The 24,611-nt window shown below is 38.9% G+C and overlaps 2 protein-coding genes across 2 annotated transcripts in view; one reads left to right on the top strand and one right to left on the bottom strand.

The window, feature by feature from the left end:
* The first annotated feature begins 7,195 nt into the window (after window positions 1-7,195).
* On the top strand, window positions 7,196-13,458 carry F3 (coagulation factor III, tissue factor). The gene is made up of 6 exons (XM_071750773.1): window positions 7,196-7,349; window positions 8,367-8,481; window positions 10,069-10,253; window positions 10,638-10,819; window positions 10,932-11,091; window positions 12,247-13,458. Exons 1-6 carry the CDS (start codon window positions 7,280-7,282, stop codon window positions 12,384-12,386), a joined length of 852 nt encoding a protein of 283 aa, XP_071606874.1. The 5' UTR covers window positions 7,196-7,279; the 3' UTR covers window positions 12,387-13,458.
* A 6,390-nt stretch (window positions 13,459-19,848) lies between these two features.
* ABCD3 (ATP binding cassette subfamily D member 3) overlaps window positions 19,849-24,611 on the bottom strand; it is a 30,897-nt gene continuing 26,134 nt past the window's right edge. The window contains exons 21-23 of the mRNA XM_071750772.1: window positions 24,120-24,224; window positions 23,502-23,558; window positions 19,849-22,825 (exon numbers count right to left, since the gene is read on the bottom strand). Of these exons, the coding sequence (XP_071606873.1) occupies window positions 22,748-22,825; window positions 23,502-23,558; window positions 24,120-24,224 (240 nt within the window). The 3' untranslated portion in view covers window positions 19,849-22,747. The remainder of the gene's footprint in view (window positions 22,826-23,501; window positions 23,559-24,119; window positions 24,225-24,611) is intronic.

Below are 24,611 nucleotides of genomic sequence, written 5' to 3'. Positions count from 1 at the left end.
CTAAAAGATTCTGTCAAGTTTACTGCAATCCAGGGAAGATTGTGGGGAAAAGTGCAAACCTACAGGGCAGGATTGTATTTTGCAGGAAAGAATGAAGAAAGAACTTTAATATGCACTTTCATTTCTCTTCTTATTCTACATTTAAAAGGTGCATAGCTTTGAATTGTAGTAATGTAAGTTAGTTTTGAATTTATGAAGTGCTAGAGAATGCAGCATTTGGAAAAGATCAAAGTGACAGCACTTCAAAGTTTCCTCTTTGTTACATACTACTTACTACTGGTTCATCAAAGTCCTGAGGAGACTGTAACTGGAAGCTTACAGGAGGGGTGGTTTTGAATGTCTTGATGTCTTAGATAACCAAGGAGCATGTCCTTTTTATATATAATGTACTTTTCCTCCTATAAGAAAAATTGTTGTATCAATTGGACACTTTTTTAATCAAAAGGAACCAAACTAGGAGGCAGGAGAGGAGGTAAATAGTCCAAGAGATTCCTGCTGGTATCAGCAGGAGTCAGTACAGACCAGTGTGGTTTAGATGATAGAGACCAGTACCATTAAACAAAAACTGATTTGATGTTATTTTGAAGTTAAATTTCATAGAGAAAGAACAAGAACTGGACTGAAATAAAATCAGTTTTTCAAACTTAAAAATGTAGGCTATCTCTAGCTGTTAATAGACTAATCTGAAAGTATACATTCTGCATCAGCAAAAACATTTGAAATTCAGACTGTTACTAATCCTAGTTTTCCTTTGTTCTAATGAAAACATACAACCTAAGAACATATTTACTCTACTTCACATTCCACTCAAATACAGTCACAAAGCTCTAAACACAGCTAATTAAACAGCTACGTGTCAAATGCCAGCACTTAGACTCTAGACAAGACCTAACTTACTCCTAATGCATGAAAACACAAAATACAATATCACAGTTGTTTTAGAATCCTTGAGACTTTCAGGGTTTAACATTCAGCACTTTGATACAAACCGCACAGCATTTCTAGCTAAATACTGGTTACTGGAAGTTTCCCCTCGCCCCTTCCTAAATAAATTCACACAGGTCAGTAGAAGTGCAGTCTGTTAGCACTCTGACGTGGAGAAAGAATTCATTACGATGCTGGCTGATACAAGAGGATTGCTCCACACAGAGGAATGTAATGCCTTAATTGGTAATCATCTTGTCCTTAAACTCACAGAGTTAAAATTTTCTTATAACATCCGAATAGAGGGAATGAGACTGTCTGTAAAGACCTGTGTATACATATTCAAGAAAATCACTTCAAACATTCTCCTTAGATCAGATCTAGGATGTTTTTTTCCCTTTTGTATGGAACAGGTAAGAAGATGATTTACAACAGTTATGTCCCTCCCTTTGTATAGGTTTTTTTGGCAGGTGTAAAATTTTAAGGTATTTAGACTGAAGTCTATGATTTGTGTTGGCAGTAAGCAGCAGAGTACATCCAATAAGTCTATGGTCTCTGCCAGTATTTTGTCTATACTGATGTCAGAGAAAAGCAAGATACAAAGTATCTATGCAAGTTGGAGCATAGGAGGTTCAAGTTGAATATCAGAAAGAATTTTTTTACTGTAAGGGTGACAGAGCCCTGGAACAGGCTGCCCAGGGGGGTTGTGGAGTCTCCTTCACTGGAGACATTCAAAACCCGCCTGGACACGTTCCTATGCGATGTACTCTAGGGGGCCCTGCTCTGGCAGGGGGGGTTGGACTAGATGATCTTTCCAGGTCCCTTCCAACCCCTAGGATTCTATGATTCTATGATTCTATGATTCTATGAAATCCTTAGACTCAGAGCACTTGGAAGGTCTTGCAGTAAGCTATTTGAGATAATTTAGTTAAGTGTGTGACACTACTTCACTAATATTCTTCAGGAAGGAGTAAAAGGCAATACTGGGGTGGAATAGGAGGATGACTGAAAGGACACAGACGTCTGCCATCTGAAGCTGGAGAAGCAAAGCCATACCTACCTAATATAATTACTGGTTTACAGACTAATTCAAAGTACATGATAGTGAAAAAGTTCTCTGCGTACTACAGTGCTAAGCAGGAAATTTTTAAGTTTGTTTAAAAGTCAAGCCTATATTTGATAATCTCGCTGAATCTTTTTGGGTGTGATACAGGTAAAAAGATATGGGAAGTGCAAAATCCTTATGTGAAATTCCTTTTTAAGAAATAATGCTGCCAAACAATATTTGAAAAGGATAATAAACGCACCACACATCATTCTGTGAGTAAGGAATAGGAAAGCAGCCATCCATAAAGAGTTAACACTGAAGCAATGTCAGAAAGAATTTTCAGTGTGGGAAAGGCTCAAAGCCTCCCTCTCTTGGATGTCTCCCCTGCTGCCCAACCAGGCATCGCTTCTACCACAGATGATTTGTTCTTTTGATGGTGCCTGTTTTAAAAACAATTTGGATGGTAACTGAGGGGATGTGTGTCTGACTTACGTGGTAACAAAACCAACTTCAGAAGCAGAGTATCAGAAAACCATACAAAGATTTGCTTAGGAATTCTAATATGGTATATGTGATTCCTTTGTAAGAAGTATCTTTTTGCTGATTTCAATTTTTATATCAGTTTTGCCTATTCAGTATTTTAAAATAAGTGAAGGGAAGTCCTGGATTTAAATTTTACACTAGATCAATCCCGATGACATTTTGTTACTTTCGGTTAAGATTACAGGTGCTTTCATAACATCATAAGTTAGTCATAGAATCATAGAATAATTTCTGTTCAGGTAATAAGAAAATCAAAGACACACCATGAACTTATCACACTGGAACTTTCATTAATGTGGAGACTTCAGGAATAAACACAACTACTTTTAGGTATAAAAGTTGGCTCTTCACTCCATTACACTAGTTTAGTGACATTGATTACCACAGAGGCCAGTAAAATCACACTAATTCAGTTTCTGTGAATCAAAAAGGTGACTTGATAATCAAATTTTACGTTATACAGATCCTCTTAAAAACACATATTGTTATAAAAATTTTGTCAATACAGCCATTTTTATATAAGCTCCATTTGTAGTCTCTTTACTTCTTCTGACTTGATGTTCATTGGTGTAATCACAACCTACAATTCACATTATAATTAGGGAAGATGCAGTTGTTTAGCAGATACAAAAATAGGCCAGCACTAATGAGAATGCACTGCAGAATTGCCAAGTGATGGGAGTAACTTTGTCCAGTGTCTGAACTCTAATGAACTCACACTTGTTCTCATATTCCCACAGGATGTATATAATCTAAATTAATGTAAGGCTTTTATATGCACTGGCAGATAGCATGGATGTAAACTTGCTCTTATTTTGAGACTTTTGAAGGGTCTTTTCCTTTTAGAAAGTTGGTTGTAAGTGAAAAAGAATGGAAGAACAAAGACCTGTGCCAGGCATACACAGTGTAAATTATTGAATTCCACAGCCTATTTACTATCACTTCATACAGTTATATTATATCTAATGTAACTGTCTCACTTAGCACATATATTAATTATAATACTGCTAAAACACAAAGTTTAAAAGGCAGTGAGTCTGTATATGTATTTATAACACAGTACTTGATATAGCAGGTCTGCAGGATAAATGCTGTATTTATCAAAGCAGTTACCAGCTCAGATATTGCTTCTTCAGCTTCTGTTTTAACGAAATAAATATAGTGAAATGAATAAGTAAATTAATTACGCACTCACATGTGTCAATGAGACAAACTGAACAAAGATCTGAAAAGTCAAGTGAGCAGAGCAGTATCAGGAGCGATTTTGGAAAAAGCTCCCGGGGATTTCAACTCTTACACAATTAAACTTTATACAATTAGGCATGGCAATATTGCTGACTTTTATGTTAGCATGGAATGAATAATGTTTTATAGCACTAAAAGATTTCAAAACGTTAATAAGTATTACAACATCTTACAATTTGCGAAATTATCAACGTAAGAAAATTGTTCCCTTACAGATGTCACCTGAGGCATTCCACTTAAGCGTCAACAATTATATATCATAGTATAAAAAAAACAATCTTAAAACTGCTTTGCTCACCCAATAAGTTGTTTTGTAGCTCTGCCTAAGTTAACCAGTTTAGAGATCTGGCAGAACATACAACGAAAATAAATATATGCAGCTCTTAAAGAAAAAAAATCAGAGTTTCACAGATTTAGTTTTGCAGTCAATGGTGAATAACCTTGATTCCACTATGTTCACCAGAGGGAATAAGTCACAGAACAGAAGAGGTCATCTCCTAACATAAACCATGCAGTGAAGCTCATGCTCTTGCATGTCTCCCACATATCCAAAAAAGTCACAGTAAGATCCTGGCCTCCACCACCAGAAACATCCCATTTATTTCAATATTTAAATAAATTAATCTATTAGATTTAGATGTTGCTTTAGATGTTTATACAAGGAAAATATTAATTTCACCTTAAGAATTACATTTTTCCCTGTTGACTCTGAAATGGGCAGAGGATTACTAGATTAGAGACATGTACAGAGTCAGTGCTTACATTTTAACATGCCACTCTGGGAGAGAAATTCTAAATTTCTAGACAAATTGCCGAAGTTCTAAATCAGCATAATGCTTGCCTGCACATAGCACCATATATTGGAGAGCAGTGGAAAAATTTCTATCTTCAGTGAGCTGTTGAAATACCACTGAAGTGGGCAGGAAATGTTACTGACATGTCATAGTAAAGTCACTATCTGCTGAGCAGACTTACACCTCAGAGGCATCAGTGCATGATTTACAGCACAGGATTCCTGTCCCATCCTGCACTGGTTGGTGCCTAGAGTCAGGCAGTGCTGAGCAGTTCTCCAGTCAACCACACAGTTCCCCCAAGCCCTGCTTAGTGGCTTGATCTACACACACTCTTTGCTGAGGCTCTGTTTCCCAACACTCTGGTAAACTAGTGACCTCCTTCCCTCATAATACCACATGAAGCAGGACATCTGAAAGCCTAGTATTAGTGAACACAGGACATTTATGCTGGATATTGGAATAAGGTAATCCTGGTCAAGCTGGTTAGTCTGGACAAGGTCTAGAGGGCTCCTCTGTCTCAAGCATGGGAGGTAATGACAGTGGAGTGAGAAGATCGGGCAGGACAAGGGACTACTGAGAACACTTCAGTAAATCATTGAGAACCACAGAAACGATCAGAGGGCTGGAGCTCCTCCCCATGAAGCCAGGCTGAGGAAGTTGGGGTTGTTCAGCCTGGAGAAGAGGAGGCCCTGAGGTGATCTCATAGCAACCTTCCAACGTCTGAAGGGGCCTACAATAAAGCTGGGGTAGGGCTTTTTGCATGGGTGTGCAGTGAGAGGACAAGGGGAAATGGTTTCAAACTTGGAAGAGAGGAGACTTAGGTTAGACATTAGGAAAAAATTATTTCCTCTGAGAGTGGTGAGATGCTGTAACAGGCTGCCCAAGGAAGCTGTGGCTGTCCCCTCCCTGGAAGTGTTCAAGGCAGGTTGGATGGGGCCTTGAGCAACCTGATCTAGAGAGAGGTGTCCCTGCCCATGCAGGGGGGTTGGAACTGTATGAGCTTTACAGTCCCTTTCAACACAAACCATTCTGTGATTCTATGATCTCCATGAGAATTAGAAACCACTGGTAACCCATTTTCCTTTTTTTGTGGCTGAAATACAAAGAAATTAACTGGAATTTCAGTCTATAGGTGATTTAAAGCTTTATATACGTAATTCTTTAAACAAGTGATTATCATTTCTCTTTGTAAAGTCCCCTGGAAATCAACTGTGATTTTATAAGGTCACAGTCTTGAAAATCTACTCACACAAGACCTGTGTTCTACACAAAGTTAAAAGCATGCAAGCCTTTTGGATGATGTAATGCTGACATACAGCTGCATAGAGACAATACTGAAATTTGTTCAAAAGAAGACAGGAAAATTAGAAGGTGTATGGCTGTTTTTTTAATGATGATATGCTGATAATTTAAAAATCCAGGGTGTAGGTGCACCTAAGAACATACTACGTAAATTCTAATGCAGACTCTTAAGTTGATATTGTAGTTTGGCACACATGCATTATTCTGCATAGTGAGACAGAACTAATTGCTTGCATCCAAGAATGTGCCGAGCATGAAAATTAAAGGCAATTAAAAATGAAACTTCCCAATTAGTATTCACCTCCTACCTATATTTTCCAGGTATAAGACATTATAAAAATCAGCACCAAAATAAAAAGTCAGCTTAACACTGTAAAATGCACTTCTGTCTCTTAATTATAAAACAGCTGCCACTGTATAGCTTGTTTCTCACCTTCCACAGTCATGAGCTAACTGCAAACACAGCTCCCTCTACAGTTTTAATGTTAGGCAGAAACACAGAACACAAATCCCTGGCTGCAAAAGTTTGTTTTAGTGCTTGGAAATGCAGCACCGTGAGAAATAGCAAGATATACCAGATAGGTGAGGGAGCCTGCCACAAAGGCTGTCCTGTAAATTTGTAGGAAAAGAGAGGGCTGGCAGGTTTCTGGATTATGGGAGAGGTGAAGTATAAATCCCTGAACACTTGGATGCTATTTGCTGTATTATTATGCGAGGTGAGCCCTGACAGGGCTCCTGTATGCATATGCACAGACCTGAGGATGTGAGATAACGTCAGATGTTCTGAGTGCTGAGGCAAGAATCGACTCATGTAAGCCTTCAGAATTCACAGGATGTAAGTTAACTAACCCAGCATCACTCCCACAGGACCGGCTACCTCCAGAGCAGTCACTTTTGAGCCAGCGTGGCGGTAGCACCCCTCGCTTGACAGCCAGAGGTTTGCAGTTGTTGAAACTGGCTGTCAGACGTAGCCCAGTTTCACCAATATTCCATCCTATAGCCAACAGCGTGGAAGCAAGGGGTGGTGAAGGTGTATGGGGACATCGAGAAAACGGGGAGACAGGCTGCGGGCATGCCAAGGTGCACTTGCACATCCAGGTGGGCCTACGCCCGGGTCAAGGTGCCGGGGCTGAGGCCGCCGGGCCCCAACATGCCGTCCCGTGCCTCAGTTTCCCTCTCCTTAGGGTAACGCCAGCTTCCTCAAGAGATCCCCTCTTGCTCAATGACCACCGCCGATGCCTAAGCGCTTCCGCCAGCCCCTCTCCCGTTCCCCGTGACCCCGTCCGCACCCGCCGCCCAAACTCGGCCGCTCCCACTGCCTTCCTCGCCTGGCGGCAGCAGTCCCCGCCTCTCGTTCCACAGATATAACCCCAGCTCACCGCGTTCAGCCTCGCCGCTGACCCGCTGGATCGCTCCCTCGAGGATGATGCGCACCGTCGCCGGAGGACGGGGGCTGCTGCTGAGCGCCCTGCTGTGGTGCTTGGCCGCCGCCGGTGGGTAACGGCGGAGGGGCTAGCGGGGGGGCACAGGTTCGGGCGGGCGGGACGGGCGGCGGGCTCGGTGCCGGAGCGAACTCCGAACCCCAGGGAGAGACCCCCGCGCCGGAGGGGCCGCTCAGGGCAGCGGCTGTGGCTCTGCCTACCCGACGCCGCCTCAGCAGCTCCGCGGGTCGCCAGGGGCTGTTTCCTTTCCGGGGAGGGACCCGGAATGGCCGTGGCCGGGTCGGTGCGCGGGAGCGGAGATGCGGGTCGCAGGGCTCGGCAGTTGCAGGCGGCTGCTGGCCCACAGTAACAAGGACCTGCAGGATTTCTTTCCGTGGTCCCGATTCGGAGGCGAAGAAGGTGGTGTTTGGAAAAGGAGTAGGATATCGCCCGGTGAAAAACGCTTCCAGAAGTTACAGAGGTTGTGCGGAGTTTTCCACTCCGGCTTTTCCCGGGAAGTTCCCGGGAGCTGCGGCTTCTGGCGGGTCACCGCGACCTCCCCTTCCCTCTGCGCGGGCCAGGCCAGCCGGGGCAGCCCCGCTCGGATGTAAGCGTGCAGTCAATTTTTATAAACTTTATCTTCCCAAATAAATAAATGGAGAAACTAGGAGCTAATGCCTTCTGCGGCAGATACGGCCAGGGATGATTTTTATCTACACCGCAATTAGTTGGTGCCTGAACGTTTTCATTAGTATCGTCAAGATTTTGTAGCTTCTTAGGGAAGATTCAGAAATTATTCTTGGATCAAAAAGGAAGCGTTAGACAGAATTCCACGTAAGTTACCTCAGCAACCTCAGAGTTTCAAGTAGGAAAATAATTTTTGTCTCATATTTCTCGCTTCTGCCAGGACACATTCCTTCAGCAAGGCGAGCAGGAGCCCAGAGGGCAGGACCTCGTCTTTTCCCCCATAAGGACATTTCCAAATGGCAATTAACATCAATTGCTTCACTTAACTAAACAATAACTGCAGGGAACCAGAAATTACATATAATACGACTGATGGCACACTTCTCTTTTCTGTATTTAAAGGCAACCCAGAACTACCAACAGCTGTTAATATAACTTGGTCTTCAATCAATTTTAAAACTATACTGCAGTGGCAACCAAAACCATCAGGTTACCTCTACACAGTAGAAATACACGGGTAAGTAACTCCAAGGTGTGTCCATTAATGGCGACCAAAGAAGATGCAAATAGAATGTGGTCAAATGTTTCTGAGGCAGAATGTAACAGGAGAAGAGCCCAACGTTAGGATTTGGGAAAATTCCCAACCCAGCTGGTAATATTTCTTTGTATGCAAGTACAAGAATGTCTGATCCAGGCTTCTGGTTTTGTCTACTTCAGAAACACCAAATTGAACTTTATATCAGTATTTCAGCTGGAGGTTTGGTGCAGGCCAACTGCAGTGGTCATCTAGGCCAGGATATGGTGAGGAAGTTGACAATCTAACATACCATAGACTAGACAGAAATTCACCTTTTTATACCTTGAAGGTGTCTAGACCAAGTCTTTTTTCTTTAGCCTTGGGAGGAGTATGATAAATATGAGTCTGCTTTTTATTCTAATTGGTGAATCATAATACATGAACACTTTGTCTTGCTGTCTAATACTAAAAATAACCTTTGTCTATCTACCTCCATTTAGACATCCTCTGTCATCACAGTTTATGATGAGTTTATGTAAGCTATGAAATATTGTGAACATATAAGCCAGTTTATATGAAGTATCTAGCACCTCTTTCAGTACTGCATAAAAACTTCCATGAAGTTTAGTAATAAATCTGTGATGTTTTTAGCTCCCATATTAATTCATAGATTGTTACGAAACATGCCCCAAGGGGAAAGAGCATCATTGACTCTCCTACGTATTAATGAAAATATGGTACTGTAGCCTCCTCTGTTTGTAAAAGTGGCATAGAAATGAGAGTTGTCTCATGACAAATGGATTAAATACTAGTGTAATGGCCTAATGTGCTCTTTTATTCTTTAATGGAGTTAATAAATTAATAAACTTAAAAGCACACACTTAGTAGAATGAATTTTATTGTATTTATGAATCTAGTGTTTCCAGTGACTTGTGCTTGCAAAAAATTGAAGTCTGTTTGCCCAAGATTCAGCACAGAATCAGATACAGTTCTGACATGAAGGCACTTCTTTAGACAGGTTGCTCTTATAGATGAAGTGTGCTTAGTTTGCTGTCTTCTCTCTACATTTGCAGAGTGGACTTGTTTGATTACAAAGATCAAGTCTCCTCTGTCCCTTTTCAAGGCATTTCTTAGACACTATTACTAACTGATCTGTGACATCATAAGAAATCTAGTGAAGTGAGAAGGGAATTCAGGCAACCCTTAAATAAAACTTGACCTAATTCACCCTTTCAAAGTGATTTATGCATCTTCTATTTTTCTACATAAGTCAACTGCAGAAAAATCCAAAGTAAGAACTACTTATGGTTTCTCATCAATTTATGTAAAAGATTGAATTCTTAATTCATATATGTATCCAATAGCATACTTGGATACATGATTTTCTTGAATCTGCTTTGAATTGTGAAGTATAGCTGTACAGGATAGTGTTCTTCGAGGTTTTTCTTCTCTGTTTCAGCCTAGTACACCTGAAAGACTGTTCCACTGGATGAGAGTAGTCCATACAGTTTGAAGGGAAAATATGTTCTTTATATGTAAAAGTCAGGTTGGAAAGTGTTGACACTTTCTTATTTCTTGCTCTTTCAGACAGACATCTGACACCAAAAAAAAATGTGTACTGACAGCAGAAACAGAGTGTGATGTTACTGATGTGCTCAGGAATGTACAAGAGACCTATACAGCACACATACTGTCTGTAATGCCCTCGGGGATGGATAACTTTGAAGAACCACCTTTTGCAGCCTCTGAAAAATTTACACCTTACAGCCAGAGTAAGTAGGTTTGCCAACTAAATTTTGCAATGAATTTCCTTTCAAGATTACTTCAATTGACTTAAAGAAGGTTGAGATTGGGCCTAAACATTTACCATATATATTCTTACTATAGCCATACTGATACCTGAAAAGTTGATGTTCAGGCATAAAGGTTTCCCTGTTGTAGGGGAGTGTGAAGTATTTTAGTTACAATTTTTTTCTCACTATGGTGAGAAAACTATTTTATTATCACTGTGTACTAGATGATATTTGTTAATAATCTAGGATTTCACTGGATTACTTTGTAAACTTACAATAGGGTGGGAACCTAAGGGAGGAAGAAAATAGAAAGTGTTGTGTAGAAATACGATGTAATTTTTTTAAATTTAAAATATTTTTTAGCTGTTCTTGGAAAACCAGAGATAAAGAATTACACACAAAAAGGTTCCAAGCTGACTGTTGTGTTCCAAGATCCTCTTACACCATATAAATTTCCTAATGGAAGTTTTAAGAGTGTTCAAGATTTTTTCCAACATGACCTGGAATACAAACTCTATTACTGGAAAGATCAAAGTTCTGGAAAGGTAAGGTCTAACTCTACTTTTTACATATTCTGTAGCTATCTTACAGGTACAGAACTTCTGTGCTACCTTAAGAGCAGAGAACACTTTCTTGACGCATTTTTTTCCTTTACAGAAAGATGCAACAACAAAAAGCCATGAATTTGAAGTAAGTGTTGACAGCACAAATAACTATTGCTTCTACATACAGGGAATCATTCCCTCCCGCAGAGAAAACCGTAGTGGTCAAGAAAGCACAGTGCTTTGTACCAGTGTAGGAAGAGGCACCTTGGATGGTAGGTATCTGGTGAGCATTGTCATATGGTCTGTAGTATTCTGATAAAAAGGTGCTTCAATCTGAGTATATTTCTGTGTACTTTATCTCTTACGATGCTTGTTATAGAGTAAACTATTCAATGGGTAAAGTGAGAGGGTGCAGACTGAACATGGAAACTCAGAGGAAGAACTCACATTAAGTACGAGTCCACCATCTTTACCTAGTTGGAGTTGGTTTTACAATTTTACTAAACCGTTTTGATTAGTTTTAAATTGTCTGGGTTAAATTGTCTGGTCACTGAGGCTTCAGGTCTCATCACTAGCCTTCAATTTCATTGGTTTTGTTTTCTAATAGGCTTCCTCAGATCCTTCCAAGAACAGGCCCCATAATAAGTGCTTGGGGGGGTTAGCTCTAAAACAGGAGTTCTGAAAACCTGAATAATCATTCACTTGAAGTGTGAACTGAACTTCAGTTATTATCACAAAAGCAGATGATTTAGTCTAGACTTTATTTACATTACAAGGTCAGAGGTTGGCAAATTGACTTCTTTACTGGTAAATAAGTTAGTGAGTGGTTGGTGAATCAGCCAGTCTAATTCCAGAGAAACAATGTGGATAACATTTTCTTCAATATAAAGTCAGCAATATTTATTAAATAATATCACATTGCTGTACTACATCTTTCTTCTCCAGGTAAAAATATTTGTAGAAAAGCTCTTCCAAAATTGGCAAATTAACTCTTTTAACTTTCTTATGTAGATATATTTTTTATCACAATAGTTGAATTCTGGTAAATTACAATTTGAAATCTCTTTTGTTGGTGTTTTTTAGCTTCTAACTTAGAAAAAAAAATTCCCTTGGACTTAGTTTCACAGAAATCATGCAGGAGACAGGGAATGGCTTGACTTATTCTTGTGGTGGTAACATGATATTTTAATTCACTAACTGAACTAGGTTATAACCTAGTGTGAAGCAGTTGTGAAAAAGTGTGAGATTTACCTTAGCTCAACAAATTCACCTTAAAATGAATAAATTTCACACTAAGGTGGCCACTCCACTTCCATGGTACTGTAAAATACAGAAAGCATTTTTTTTAGTTTAGTGGATTGGGTTGTAAGGGTTGTGACATTATGACTTCCAATAACTGAATCTTGTGGGGTTTTTTTCCCCAACAGAATATGGAGCAGAAGTCTTTATCATCATAGCAGTGATAGCAATTGCAGTCATCACTCTTGTCATTGTCCTGCCAGTGATCCTGTGTAAACGCAAGAAAGCAAAAGCTGCAAGAGAAAAAGAACCACTTAATGGAGTCTAGGGAGAAATCACCGTGGACACAAGTGGCAGTTCCAAATCAAATCAAACAAACAAACAAACAAACAAACACAACAAAAACCATAAATTAGGTAGTTGGATGGAGCCTTTTAGCCTCTCTGATACAGGAATTCTGAAGCATAAATGTGGATCATCAGTCATGTGGATTCAGAATTCATTAGTCACAAATGAAAATTCCAAGTATCAGGAAGCCCTGTTTCACTAGTGGCTGGAGGCTGGAAAAGTATTCTGGTGAGCTGTTACAATATCCTAACCCTGCTAATATACTCTTCCCAACCTCCTTCTTACTATCTTGTCTGAAGCAGGGTTCTGAACTAGATGTACCTTGAGTTGACCAGGTATAGACATTCTGAAAATACGGCCTTCCTGAGCCAGAAGATTTATGGTACTTGTTAGGGTAAGAAAACACTACTTTTGAAAAACATGTATCCTTCACCTAACTGAAAGGAACATTTTCTGTTTCTATGAAACAAAAGCTGTATTTATCTGACTTTCTTTCAACCTTATTAACTGGTGAAATGATCTATTAGTTTAGATGTGACAAAGATGCTACTAGTCTGTCTGCACTTCTTGGATAGAATTGACTTTGTCTATTTATCTTTTGGTATAGACAAAGGTAAAAAACCTGAAACTACTGTACTGGCAACTGGTAGGGAGCACTCTTGAAGTAGGCAGCTGCTGTCAGTCTGGAAAGCATATCTGGATTACACTACACCTAGAGTTATACAGAAAGAGAAGTCTGATGGTTCCAAGTAAGTGTTAGAACAAATACTTTGGAATTTTTGAGTCAGTAGTAAGTCACTTTATGCAAGCACTGAGTAGGTAGCAGTATTTGCTGCATTTTAACCATTATTTTTAATTAAGCTGTTGATGAATTAATAGTTTACATGGGATAGATTCCAATCAGCTTGGTGATGGGATTTGGAGGTACCTGTTGGTTTGACTATTTGAATATTTATTTTATAAAGTAAAATCTAATTTTTATACTGATGTTATCTGTATTTATAATGGTAATTTATATTTTTATAGTAAAATAAAGGTGACTGGGAAAATAAGACTGGGTTTTCCTTTTTTTAAATTAAGTACAGCATTTATTCAAGAGCTAAATTAAAACTACAATTAAAAAACTAACTTGCAACAGCAGTGTAGACAAGCTGGCAGAAGTCTAAGCAGGAGGCAGCAAAACAGAGCTGCTACCAGAGCACCTACTACAAAAGAGGATAAAAGTATGAGAAGCCACAGTTCACCAGCTGATGAATGCTTTCAGAGAGTCTTGAGTTGCTTTTCAACAGTTTGCTTATGAAAGTGACTCCTCAGTGTTTGCATCCTCATGCTAAGGTAAAGCATTCCAGACATCTCTTTGGGTCTCTTTGGGTGTATGGCTGGCAGCAGTGCCTATGCTGCTTGTGGTAGTGGTACTAATGTGCACTGTGGGGCCTGGGCCAGATATGAGAACTTTTACAACTAATGTTGGTATCTACTGCTGCTGCTAGCAATGGTGATAGGCACCAAAAAAAAAAAAAAAAAAAATCTTGTAGTAGTTGGCACTAATTAATTGGCTGTATATCTCAAGCTTTATACGAGTCTTAAAAGAATAACATCATATTAAAGTTAGTATCCCAATCTACCAGTTTTTACATAATTGTATTTTGTTTATTTATTTGTATTTATATTTATTTATATGTATTATATTGTATTTTATGGTTTTTATTCCTGTTTCACAGTCTTCTGTGAAGATGTGAATGTGGGTTATTGGGGGGATTTTGTTCTTTAATTTCCTTTTTTACAGAGGGAAGAAAAATACCACCATCCCCCACCAAAAAAATCCCTCTTAACATTGCACAATAAATGTATTTTCTACAGATGCATAAGTCTTGTATGGAGGAGGAATCTTAAAACAGCAATTAAAACCATAAGAGCTTGTAGGAGTAAATTTAAAAACATTCCAAAGTTATCATCATTGCTTCCCTTCCCTGTGCTCTTCCTTGGCTTCTTTCAGTGCCAAGCTTAGAAAAGGAAAGAGTGCATAGGAACAGAAAAGCCTGTAGGTTACAGCAAAACGTTTTTTAAACTAGACCATGCAGTCAACAGTCATAAAGTACACAGAATGATGATATAAATCATGAATTCCTACTTAAGGTTTTTGATTTGTTCTGGATATGAAGAAAGAAAGAAAAAGAAAGAGAGAAAAAGAGAGAAAGAGAAAGAGAGAAAGAAAGTGAGAAAAAGAGAGAAAGAGAGAGAGAAAGAGAAAGAAAGACAAAGAAAGAAAAAGAGAGAAAGAGAAAGAGAGAAAGAGAGAAAGAAAAAAAAAGAAAGCAAGCAAAAAAAGAAAGCAAAAAAAAGTTCCTTAAATGGCATCATGAGCCACTACTGCACAAGTCCTGAAGACCTGAGGCACCCGTGTTCCCTGGCTACAGGATGTTTTCATCCAACAATGCTGAGTAATGACAGTCACGGGGCTCACAGATCCTGTTTCAGAGAAGTTTTTTGCTGTTTGTGGAGACAGTTGAGAAAGGGGCTTTTTATGGCAGACTTCCGGAAGTATTATCCCTTGTGTCGAGCCCACGCAAAATGTTTTATGCAGAGATTCAGCTTTCTCAGACTAACAGGGTGAGTGAAAAGGGTTGTTGAATAAATCTATTGTCACTAAGAAGGCAGACTAGGTCCTGTCTATAGCCCAAATGTGGCCACTTCAGCACTGTGTGGATTTAAGACAGAGCCAGAGATCCAGGGAATCGATGAAAGAAAGGGAAGGCTTTTCCAAGACATGTAAGTTTCCTCACTTGTCTTCTAAGAAGGTTTCTGTAAAGAAGCATGTTCCTACTGATGCTCCCAATTTCCCCTCTTTGGCTTTGTTCCTTGTCAGCTGTCTCAGAAAAAGGTACCCAGCTCTTTTAAGTGGACAAAAACATTTGCACAGTGCTCTGACACAGTATTCATGTTCTCTCCTTACACAAATGAATACATAACATTCCATACTCTAATAAGCCACTTTCATTTATAGTGCTTTTAAACCACATTTTTCTTCAGGTGAGTGAACAAAGATTGATGTTGTTCTACTACTTTTCTGTCAGCCCTAACAACATTACAGTCAATCAAATTACCACCGATGCTTAAAATGAACCACTGTACAGAACTTCATAAATGTATAAAAGATAGGTATGTAAGCAAAGAGCTTAGCTAGTTTTATTATTTTATTATTTATTCTGTTTCTAGCAGACTCAGCTAGCTCTCACTCCACTGTGAGAAAGCTGCTGAGAGGCATGCAATGATAAGAATGTGATTATAAGCTTAACTTGGATCACTAGTTATGGGGCAACTCAGGACAGAGTTTCTGCATTAAGTGAGAATAAACAGCTGTGACAGATTACCTGCTTGGTTCAGTTTTGTAATGCCGATTACTTTGCAGGTTAGTAGTGATTGCTACACAGTTTCAGAGCCTTGTAACACACAGGAATCAATGGCCTTTTGACAGTACCAGGCCCAAGAATTGAGTAGTCTTCTACATGTGCAGTATTTATCTGCATACAGATAAACAGGCTTTCTGTAGCTTACGTTTATCACTGAGGGAGAGAGACACCTGGTATTCATGCTTGAGAAAAACAGGACTAAAAAAAGAACAACCTGCTAGACAGGACAGAAGCAGGAACTGGCCAGCTGAAAATCTTTCCAGAGCCATTAGGTGTGGTGTTATTCACCATGGCATATGCACTCCTGCTATACGCTCTTTCCTGTACAGAGAAACTGCCACAGAAAGCTGCCCTTCCCTTATTTGCTGGTGTGGTCCTCCAGTGCTCTACAACAGGACACTTACAAAACCTCAGGACAGATGTGCTGAAAATCTCCTTTTCCTTCTATCTTATGATAAGAAATCTTTCCACTAGTGAGATCCTCCCACTTCTTCTGGCACAGGCTCTCTTTCAGCCCACAAGGCCCATTTCAGTGTCTCCCCAAAGGACCATCTTTTCCATGCATTTTCTCAGCCTCCTACTCTAGCTGAATTAGGAAAGTTCATATGAAGATGTGCCTCAGTGAAATGAGAGAAATGGAATTCTTCCATTTTTGCCAGTACAGACACAGATGTGTTACTGCCTCCGGGTCCTACTTTGTATGTTCAATTGCAGGTACTGTACATGTTTCTCACCTTGTCAAAATTGGTGCCCTACTCATGACATACTTCAGTCATTTGCTCCTGTAGTAAGAGTTTGTGCTCCTTATTTCCCCTGGCTCCTTTACAGATGTTTGCATTCCTCTCCTCCATCCCTTACTCATTTCCATTACCTTTTCTTCCCCAGAGGTGAGCCCACTGTCTCAGGATCTCATTGAAATGAAGATACAACATTTTAATGAATTTATATTGCTTAGTCAATGAAGTATTAATAGCACAGCAGCATTTCAGTATTTTTTTACTCTCTACAGCTCCCTTTGGCCACTCTAATTGTATCAATAACTTCCACAGCTTTCACTAGCACTATCCTGAGTGCCTTTCTCAGTGCACCTTACTGATCATCCCTCTGTACTCAGCTCTGGTGAGGCTGCATCCTGAGCCCTCTGTTCAGTTCTGGGCACCTCACTATAAGAGGGACACAGAAGTGCTGGAGCATGTCCAGAGAAGGGCAACAAAGCTCATGAAGGGCCTGGAGCACAAGTCCTGTGAGGAGCAGCTGAGGGAACTGGGGGTGTTCAGCCTGGAGAAGAGGAGGCTGAGAGGAGACCTTGGAGCTCTCTTCAACTGCCTCAAGGGAGGTTGGAGTGAGGAGGGAAACAGCTTCTGCTCCTTGGTGATCTGTGATAGGAGCAGAGGGAATGGATGGAAGCTGCACCAGGGGAGGTTTAGAGTGGATGTTAGGAAACATTTTTTTCACTGAGAGGGTTGTCAGGCATTGGAATGGTCTGCCCAGGATAGTGGTGGAATCACCATCCCTCAAGGCATTTAAAAGGCATTTGGACCTGGTCCTTAAGGACATGGTTTAGTAGTTAGATTATGGTGTTGGACAAAACTTGAAGTGGATGATCTTGGAAGTCTCTTCCAACCTAAACACTCTATGATTCTATGATCCTTATTTTCTTCCATAAAGCATCAAGAGTGCAACTAAACCATTATCTGTTACCACTGCAGCTATTGCTACAGTAGTGGAACCACAGACACCACAGATCTGTTCCTTCTTTGCTCTTCATGCTGCTGTATCAAACAGGAGCACTGCACACACCTCTCCGTGAGCCATCTCCAAAATGTTGATTCTGCAACTGCACCTCTGATACTACGTTTCATGTGACATGAAAAGGTGACCCCAAGTGGCAAGAAAAGGCATGATCAGTATGTGAACAATCAAAATTTTCCTTAATACCCATTTTGAATCCATATTCCTCCAAAATTTGAAGGAAAAGAGAATGTGGAATGTGCTATATCCTCTCCTAATAAAACACATAGCTTAAACAGTTCAGGGAGATCCTGATGGGAAGGGCAGGAGCAGCTCTCCCCTCATAAAAACTCTCCCTACCTTGTATTTGGTCCAGGTTTACCTCTGCCAGGTTCTCTGGGGATCTTGGGTTTTTATATACCTTGCCTTGTCCACTTTTCAAATGCTGCTGGAAATAAGGCCCCAATTAACAATCCAGGTAGCAAGCAAGAAGTACTTATCTACTCATTATTGGCATTATAATGCTATAGTCTGCAAAAAATCTACTCCCTTCTGCCAAAGTTCTCCTTTCATCTCAGAAAAATCAGGAATAGCTCAGAATTAGGAGATTTTCACACTCAGTGTTAAGCTTCTTACCAGACTTTCCCCTGTAGGCTTCAAACAGAAAACAGATTCCTTTTGCTGACCTTCTAGCTCTTAGAGGAATGGACTGAAAACCTCAGAGAAGGGACTGAAGACTTCTATGAGCACTGGAAAATGTGTGTTGTTACTTCACGTGGCATAAATTCATCTGTAAAAGCTCCGTAACTTACGCTGAAACATAAGCTATGTTTGGAACTGTGATAACATCCTATCTGTTGAGCAGCAAGGGAAAGAAAGGGATGAGTGGAATGCAGTCATGTTTGTAACCTGTGCTATTTAGGGCTTTGTCTCCCTTGAGTTTTGCTGAGCTGGTCTCAATAAAGCAACCCCAAAAGTCTCGGAGGGAATGACCTCCCACTCCAGAGGCTGTGACAGGTTTATGAAGTCAAAACAGGTCCCAGATGAGGGGCTGCTCTGCTGTATTGAGTCTTTTTGGTTCAGATGTGCCAAAGGTCACTAAGATTGATGTTTCCAACCACCGTGAGGGACTGTGATTGTAAAACCTGGTTTGTGAAAGATAAATTCCACATAAGTAGAGTGTCCAAGTTCCCTTTCTCTTCTATTTTAAAATGCCAGTTGGATGATTATTCTTTCACTGTTGCATCGCTCACAGGATTACAAGTAAAACTACTTTAGTTTCCAAAGTCAATCCCCATGGATTTTCACCAGATATTTAGGTGTATTATTTCTACATAAACTCTGAATCTGTCACATTATACAAATGATTCCTTCAAGACAGCTGATGTCTGTGAAGTTCCAGGCCAGTTGTCATCTCACTCTGCTTATGAATACAAGGAATAAACATGATAGAGCAGTTTAAAGATGGCTGAGCAACTTCAAAGATTAATTTTTTCTAAGGTTTTACACCAAAAGATAAATGGTTTTCATAGTAACCTAGCTTAGCTGTATTTCTGTTTCAAGGTGAAAGAGAAATCAGTTTCATGTTATGCTTGAATGCACACCACATGAGGAGCTTCGTCAGAACACAAACTGTAAGCACCTGTAACATGCACAGCCACCCTAAACTTCAGATGGAGTTTAAAGCATCATTAGAACAGTCTGACTGTATCCAGAGCACTGGAACCACCACACGTGAAGGGAAAACCAACCAACCAGCATCCTCCCAGAGCTGCACATCACTGAATCATGAAACCAAGAAACCTCTTTCCAAGCTCATGAAAGAGACCAGCACAAACCAACTGGTATATACAGCCAACAAAGAAGCAAATTAATTATACATAGAAATAACCATTTTGAACAGCAGCTTTGAAAGCAGAAATTTGAACCTGCAGTGTCTATTTTCTAATTAAAAATAATTTATAGTTCATTTTTTCTAGAAAACCGAGGTATGTTTTCCCCCCTATCTTCCAGAGCTGGATCTTTACAATGATCATTACAATGGGTGCTTCTATGGACATCTGCTACTATGTATGACAATTATATATAAATAGTAGATTTTAAACTCCTATCATGATGATAGGACAGCTTAAAATTTTTTTCACATCTCTAGACCACTTCAGAACATCAATTATTAGGTGATGGACTGGTAACTATTGAGGCCACAGAGGCTGGATTCATATAGAACAATCACTAAATTAGTTCTCTCTGTATTGTTACAAAATTTTTGATCACATCATCAAGAAAAATAAGAAGCCTCGACAGATTTTATCTTTAGATTTATTATTATTTCAGAGGCACTTAATGTCTTACATTTATATAGCGCCATTTCCCCCTCCAAAGCACTTTACATTATTTACATACAGGAATGTTTCCCACCACTGTTGAAATGCAACCACCTGACTATTACCAGTACCATCTTCAAAGCACCAGCAGTTTGAGACTGAAAATACTCATCAGTACTTTGTCTTACTAAGATAGTTCAGCATTCCAGTTTTCAAACTTACAACTTGTGCTATTAAAAAGACCTAAGAGCTAAAATACAGTATCACAGTGCAATTCTGCAACAGAACTGAGACTTGGAGGATCATTTTCATCAGATTTTTCACACCCTTTCATTAGACCAAGTCCATCTCAAAATACTTTAAGGCCTTTTAAGAATTTTCATTCTAATATATCATTCTTTTTTAGACTTTCTTTATAAGCCTCTCTTACAAGCAAGTGCAGATGAATATTTTTCTTCCAGGATACTTAGAAACACTAAATCCTGCCTCTAAGGAGAGAATGCATCCTCAGTTTCAATGAACTTCATGGCATCTAAAGACAAACCTATTCCTCCTTGGTTACAGAGCTGGATTTTAAAATTCTTTTTTGTTTTTAATAAAAATCTGAGACTACACAAAGTTCTGTTATAAACCAATTGAATTGTAAAGTACCTTAGGATTGGCTGCCGGGGTATTACATAAATATGCTGTAAGAGGTTTTGTTTGCAAGTGTTAAAAATTAAAGTATTCCAGGTTCACTACTTCACTGCAAAGTCTGCTCGTCACAAGGATTAATAGCAACTTTCTCATTGTATAGTTTTTTTATTTCTCTCTCTAAAAGGCTACTCAAAGATCCCTTCCAAGGGAAGAAGTTGTATTTGTGCTGAGAACTTTCACCAAAAAAACCAAAACCAAAAACCAAACCTATCTGGCATCCTTGTTTTCATGGTTACAATTTAAAAATACTACCACCTCATATACAAGGTGCTGCTAGTTGCTATGCTATGGCTGATGTGAAAATCTGAGTTCACAGAAAAAAATTAGTTAGATATCTATTAGCCTTCTTGTGGACCAAGCTCAAAAATGTATTCTGGTACCTTATTCTATTGAGTACACAACAATTCAGAGAGGCTTTTTTGATTTTCATTTCATACTATGAATCAACTGTGGTCACTATATCCTTATACCAGGACAGCTTTTTGCATTTGAGTACTATGAAAGAATAGTGGCACTGCCAGGTATGGGCCAGAACTACTGTAAGAGGAAAAATATTAACACAGCAATTTCAGCAAGAGAGATGACTTATCAAACTGGGTAAAAACTAACAGACAGCAGAGCATCCAAGTATGTATCCATTTTATAAAAAGTTGGGTTTAACCTTAACCTGTGATGACAGAGAACAGATTTATTGCATATTTTATGCATGCCTTCATGTAGTGCATTCCTATATTGTATCTTACATGGAACACTAAAAAAAATTACTAGACCTTGACTGTACAGATACTGTAATTTGTTTTAAAACCTAAACAAGTGATTCAGTTTGAATTATACCTTCCTGTTCCTTGATCACAAAAATCACCTTGCTGCATTTATATTTGTCAAAGTCACATGGCAACCACAGTAATAATTTGTATGGAAAACACAATTACAGTAAATGAAAAAGTTTGGTTTCTTCAAAGGGATTTGGCAGCTGCAACAAGATAACCAGCATGGACTAGAGATCCTCTGACAGCAGCAAGAATCACTAGTGAATCATATCAGAAATCAAGAAACCTCATGTCAAGTAAGAGAATACAAGTGAAGGATGAAACAATTTTAAGCTTCACAGCCTAGAAGACCAAATAGGAAGCACCCTTAACACTTGCTTTCAAACTCAGACCTGAAGGGCAGCTAAAACGATGAGAAAATCCAATTTTCTGCTGTATTACAGGACTGAATGCACAGAGGACAGACAACAGTCTGCTACTTCAGTCTAACACTTTTAATCCGTTCTAAACACTACTGATTTCAAGAGAAGAATGATTGGATCCACATTCTTTGCTCTGTTTCTATTTGTTAAAGACATTAATTTCAGAGCTGAAAACAGTCACAGGATTGCTTGATGCAAGGAGTATCACCTCTTTTTTGTCAGTCCTTCCCTTCCTCAACCTTCTCTCAACTACTCATTGCCACAGTATTTCTCTGACAGAAAAAGGGCAGCCAGGGTGGTGGATGGATGAAGCTCTTGCTAAATTGGCAGAGAATGGAACTGCTGAGCAGCAGGAAGAATTGCACAAAGAAATAGATGTTAAAGAAAATGCAAAACCCAGCAAAGAACAAACTTTTTTTTTTTTAGCAGTCTTTTCGGTTCAGTCCTTCCTTTATCAGCAAGGTTGTACTGGCTACATCACAAGGCTTGCTCAAGAAAAAGGCTCTTTCATTAAACAGGACACAGAGATCTGAAGATGGCAGAATGTCCTGCACAATGCAAGGTAACTCAGAAATATGCATAGAAGAGAGCAAAAATCCAAGACTGCTTTGCAGGAACAAGCGAGGTAGCAACCCTAATTTTAACAGGGCTTTTCACTGAAGGGAAAGAAGGTCTACAAAAGTCAAATCAGCTGATTTCAAATGGTTTGCATCCCAGGATGAATCAGGTTACACTGATTTAAGCCCAATTTAATTCAGGCAGGTTTTTAAACCACAAGAATAAGGACATTCTTAGTACATATCAATAATTAAACCAACATATACACAATTAGCAATATCCTACATAATAGTAAACGCTTAACAGCTTGTTTTGGGTCATCCTGGTTATTTTTAAAAATAAAACAAGCTGAGTAGTTTTATTGTACAATGTCTGCCATCCTACATGCTTTCTGTAATCCTCAGTCTCTGTAGCACTTCAGTTTATGACTTCAGGATCCAAATTCAACTGTGTCTTCAGTTATCTTCTTGAACTCGTAGTTCCCTCTGCCATCCATATGCAGGTAAAACTGAAATAAAAGAATGTTATCAACCACCTGAAAATTACCAGCTCTATGATAGCCTAAATAACATTTCAATGCAAAATTTTACTCAGCTAGCCATGCAGTAAACTTCTCTCACCTCATGTTCCATTAAATTAAAATACCTCTGAAGAAATAGCTAAACTATTATTGATCATATCATCCATCAGTTTGCTAGTAATCATGCTAGATTTAACATTGCTGTCTTGGGCTTTGAGACAATATACTTAATATAGATACTCATCCCTGTATATTAATTCAGTATTTTTCCCACCCATACACTGTGTGTGCATAAAAAGTAATAACAATAATAGTCATAGTTTGACCAAAATGTAAAAAGATGAACTTTTTAATGAACAGATAAATTAGGTATCTTGAAAGCAGCAGCTCCAAACTGTTAACTGGATTCCAGTTCAAGGGTTTTTTGAGGCTAAGAAAAAAGTATCTAGTGAGCCTGCCATATTTTTGAGACTATTTTTACAGATAAATTTAGAAATTTTGGTTACTTTTCCCTTCACAACCAGAAATGCAAGAGAATTTGAAATAGTGCAACTGGGTTATGAAAATAAAACTTTGGAACTATTAGGATCTAAAATAAGAACACCTTGAACTGGAACCCCTTACCACCTACAGATACTCTTTATCAAAAACAAAGAATACACACATCATGATGCTTCCAGAGTGACTTTCTATGGGAGACAGTGAAGAGAGTGATGCCAACCTAAATGAAAAAAATAAACACAATAAAGCAGTTAATTTTTTTCTCATGCATTAGGTTTTACTTATTTTTCAGTATCAGCTGAAGAGCTTAAAATTCATAAACACAACCTTCCAAACTTTCCTATTAAAAGTACAGATCTGTAGCCTTAATACAAGATTTTGCAGTAAAAGAGGAAAAAAAGCAAGTGGTTTCTATCTTGTTTTGCTAGAGCATTTAGCTTTTCATATCTCAACATTGATGAAAACGTTAATTTTCAGCCTTTCACTTCTTCTACCTTGGCCAAAAGAAATCTCTCAAACCACAAAAAAAGAATGTCAAATGAATATCAAATAATCTAAAAATTTTATACTAAGAATTTGTCTGGGAAAGAACAGAAGTCAGACATACATTTAAATTACCCTAAGACTAAAAAATAATTGCAGAATTCTAATATGTATAGTCTTCTAAGCTTTTTTTTACATTTCTTTTTAATCTGCACTTGGCATAAGAAAGAGTGAACCTTGTATCATTTTAAGTTTCCTCTTAACCTATAGAGATACAGTTCTAGAAACAAGAGCTTACCTTTCTGCAGTGGCTGTATATGTAACCTTCTACATCAACGCTAACAGCACTGGTACACTCATCCAGAATTGCAAACTGGGGCTTATGGTAGAATAACCTTGCCATCTGGAATGCAAATCAAAAAGCTGCTGTGGATACAGAACTACAACCAGTAACAGTGTTAGAAGTTAAACTATGAATTAGTGTCCAAAAATTCTCTCTGGCAAGGGATTTTCTTAAGTTAGCACTCACTGAAGCATGAAAATGTGAGAGCTGTATATTATCTTTACATTATTTTTAGAAAAAAATTTGGAATTTCTGTTTGAATTATAAGGAATGGTAAAAAGTCAACATTTCTTAGTAAATATGGACTATAATAAACAGTATTTTAGGGTTTTTTCTGGTTGTTCAGGTATTCCACAGTTTAAGTGTTTCTTATGAATAAAATACTAGTATTTAGAAAACAACAACTGCTTATAATTCAGCTTATATTTTTGATCTATGTCCTGTATG

Source organism: Heliangelus exortis, chromosome 8, assembly GCF_036169615.1.
Source record: "Heliangelus exortis chromosome 8, bHelExo1.hap1, whole genome shotgun sequence".
NCBI classification, from domain to species: Eukaryota; Metazoa; Chordata; class Aves; order Apodiformes; family Trochilidae; genus Heliangelus; species Heliangelus exortis.
The sequence above is the reverse complement of the archived record's forward strand: the minus strand, read 5'-3'. Positions and strand labels throughout refer to the sequence as shown.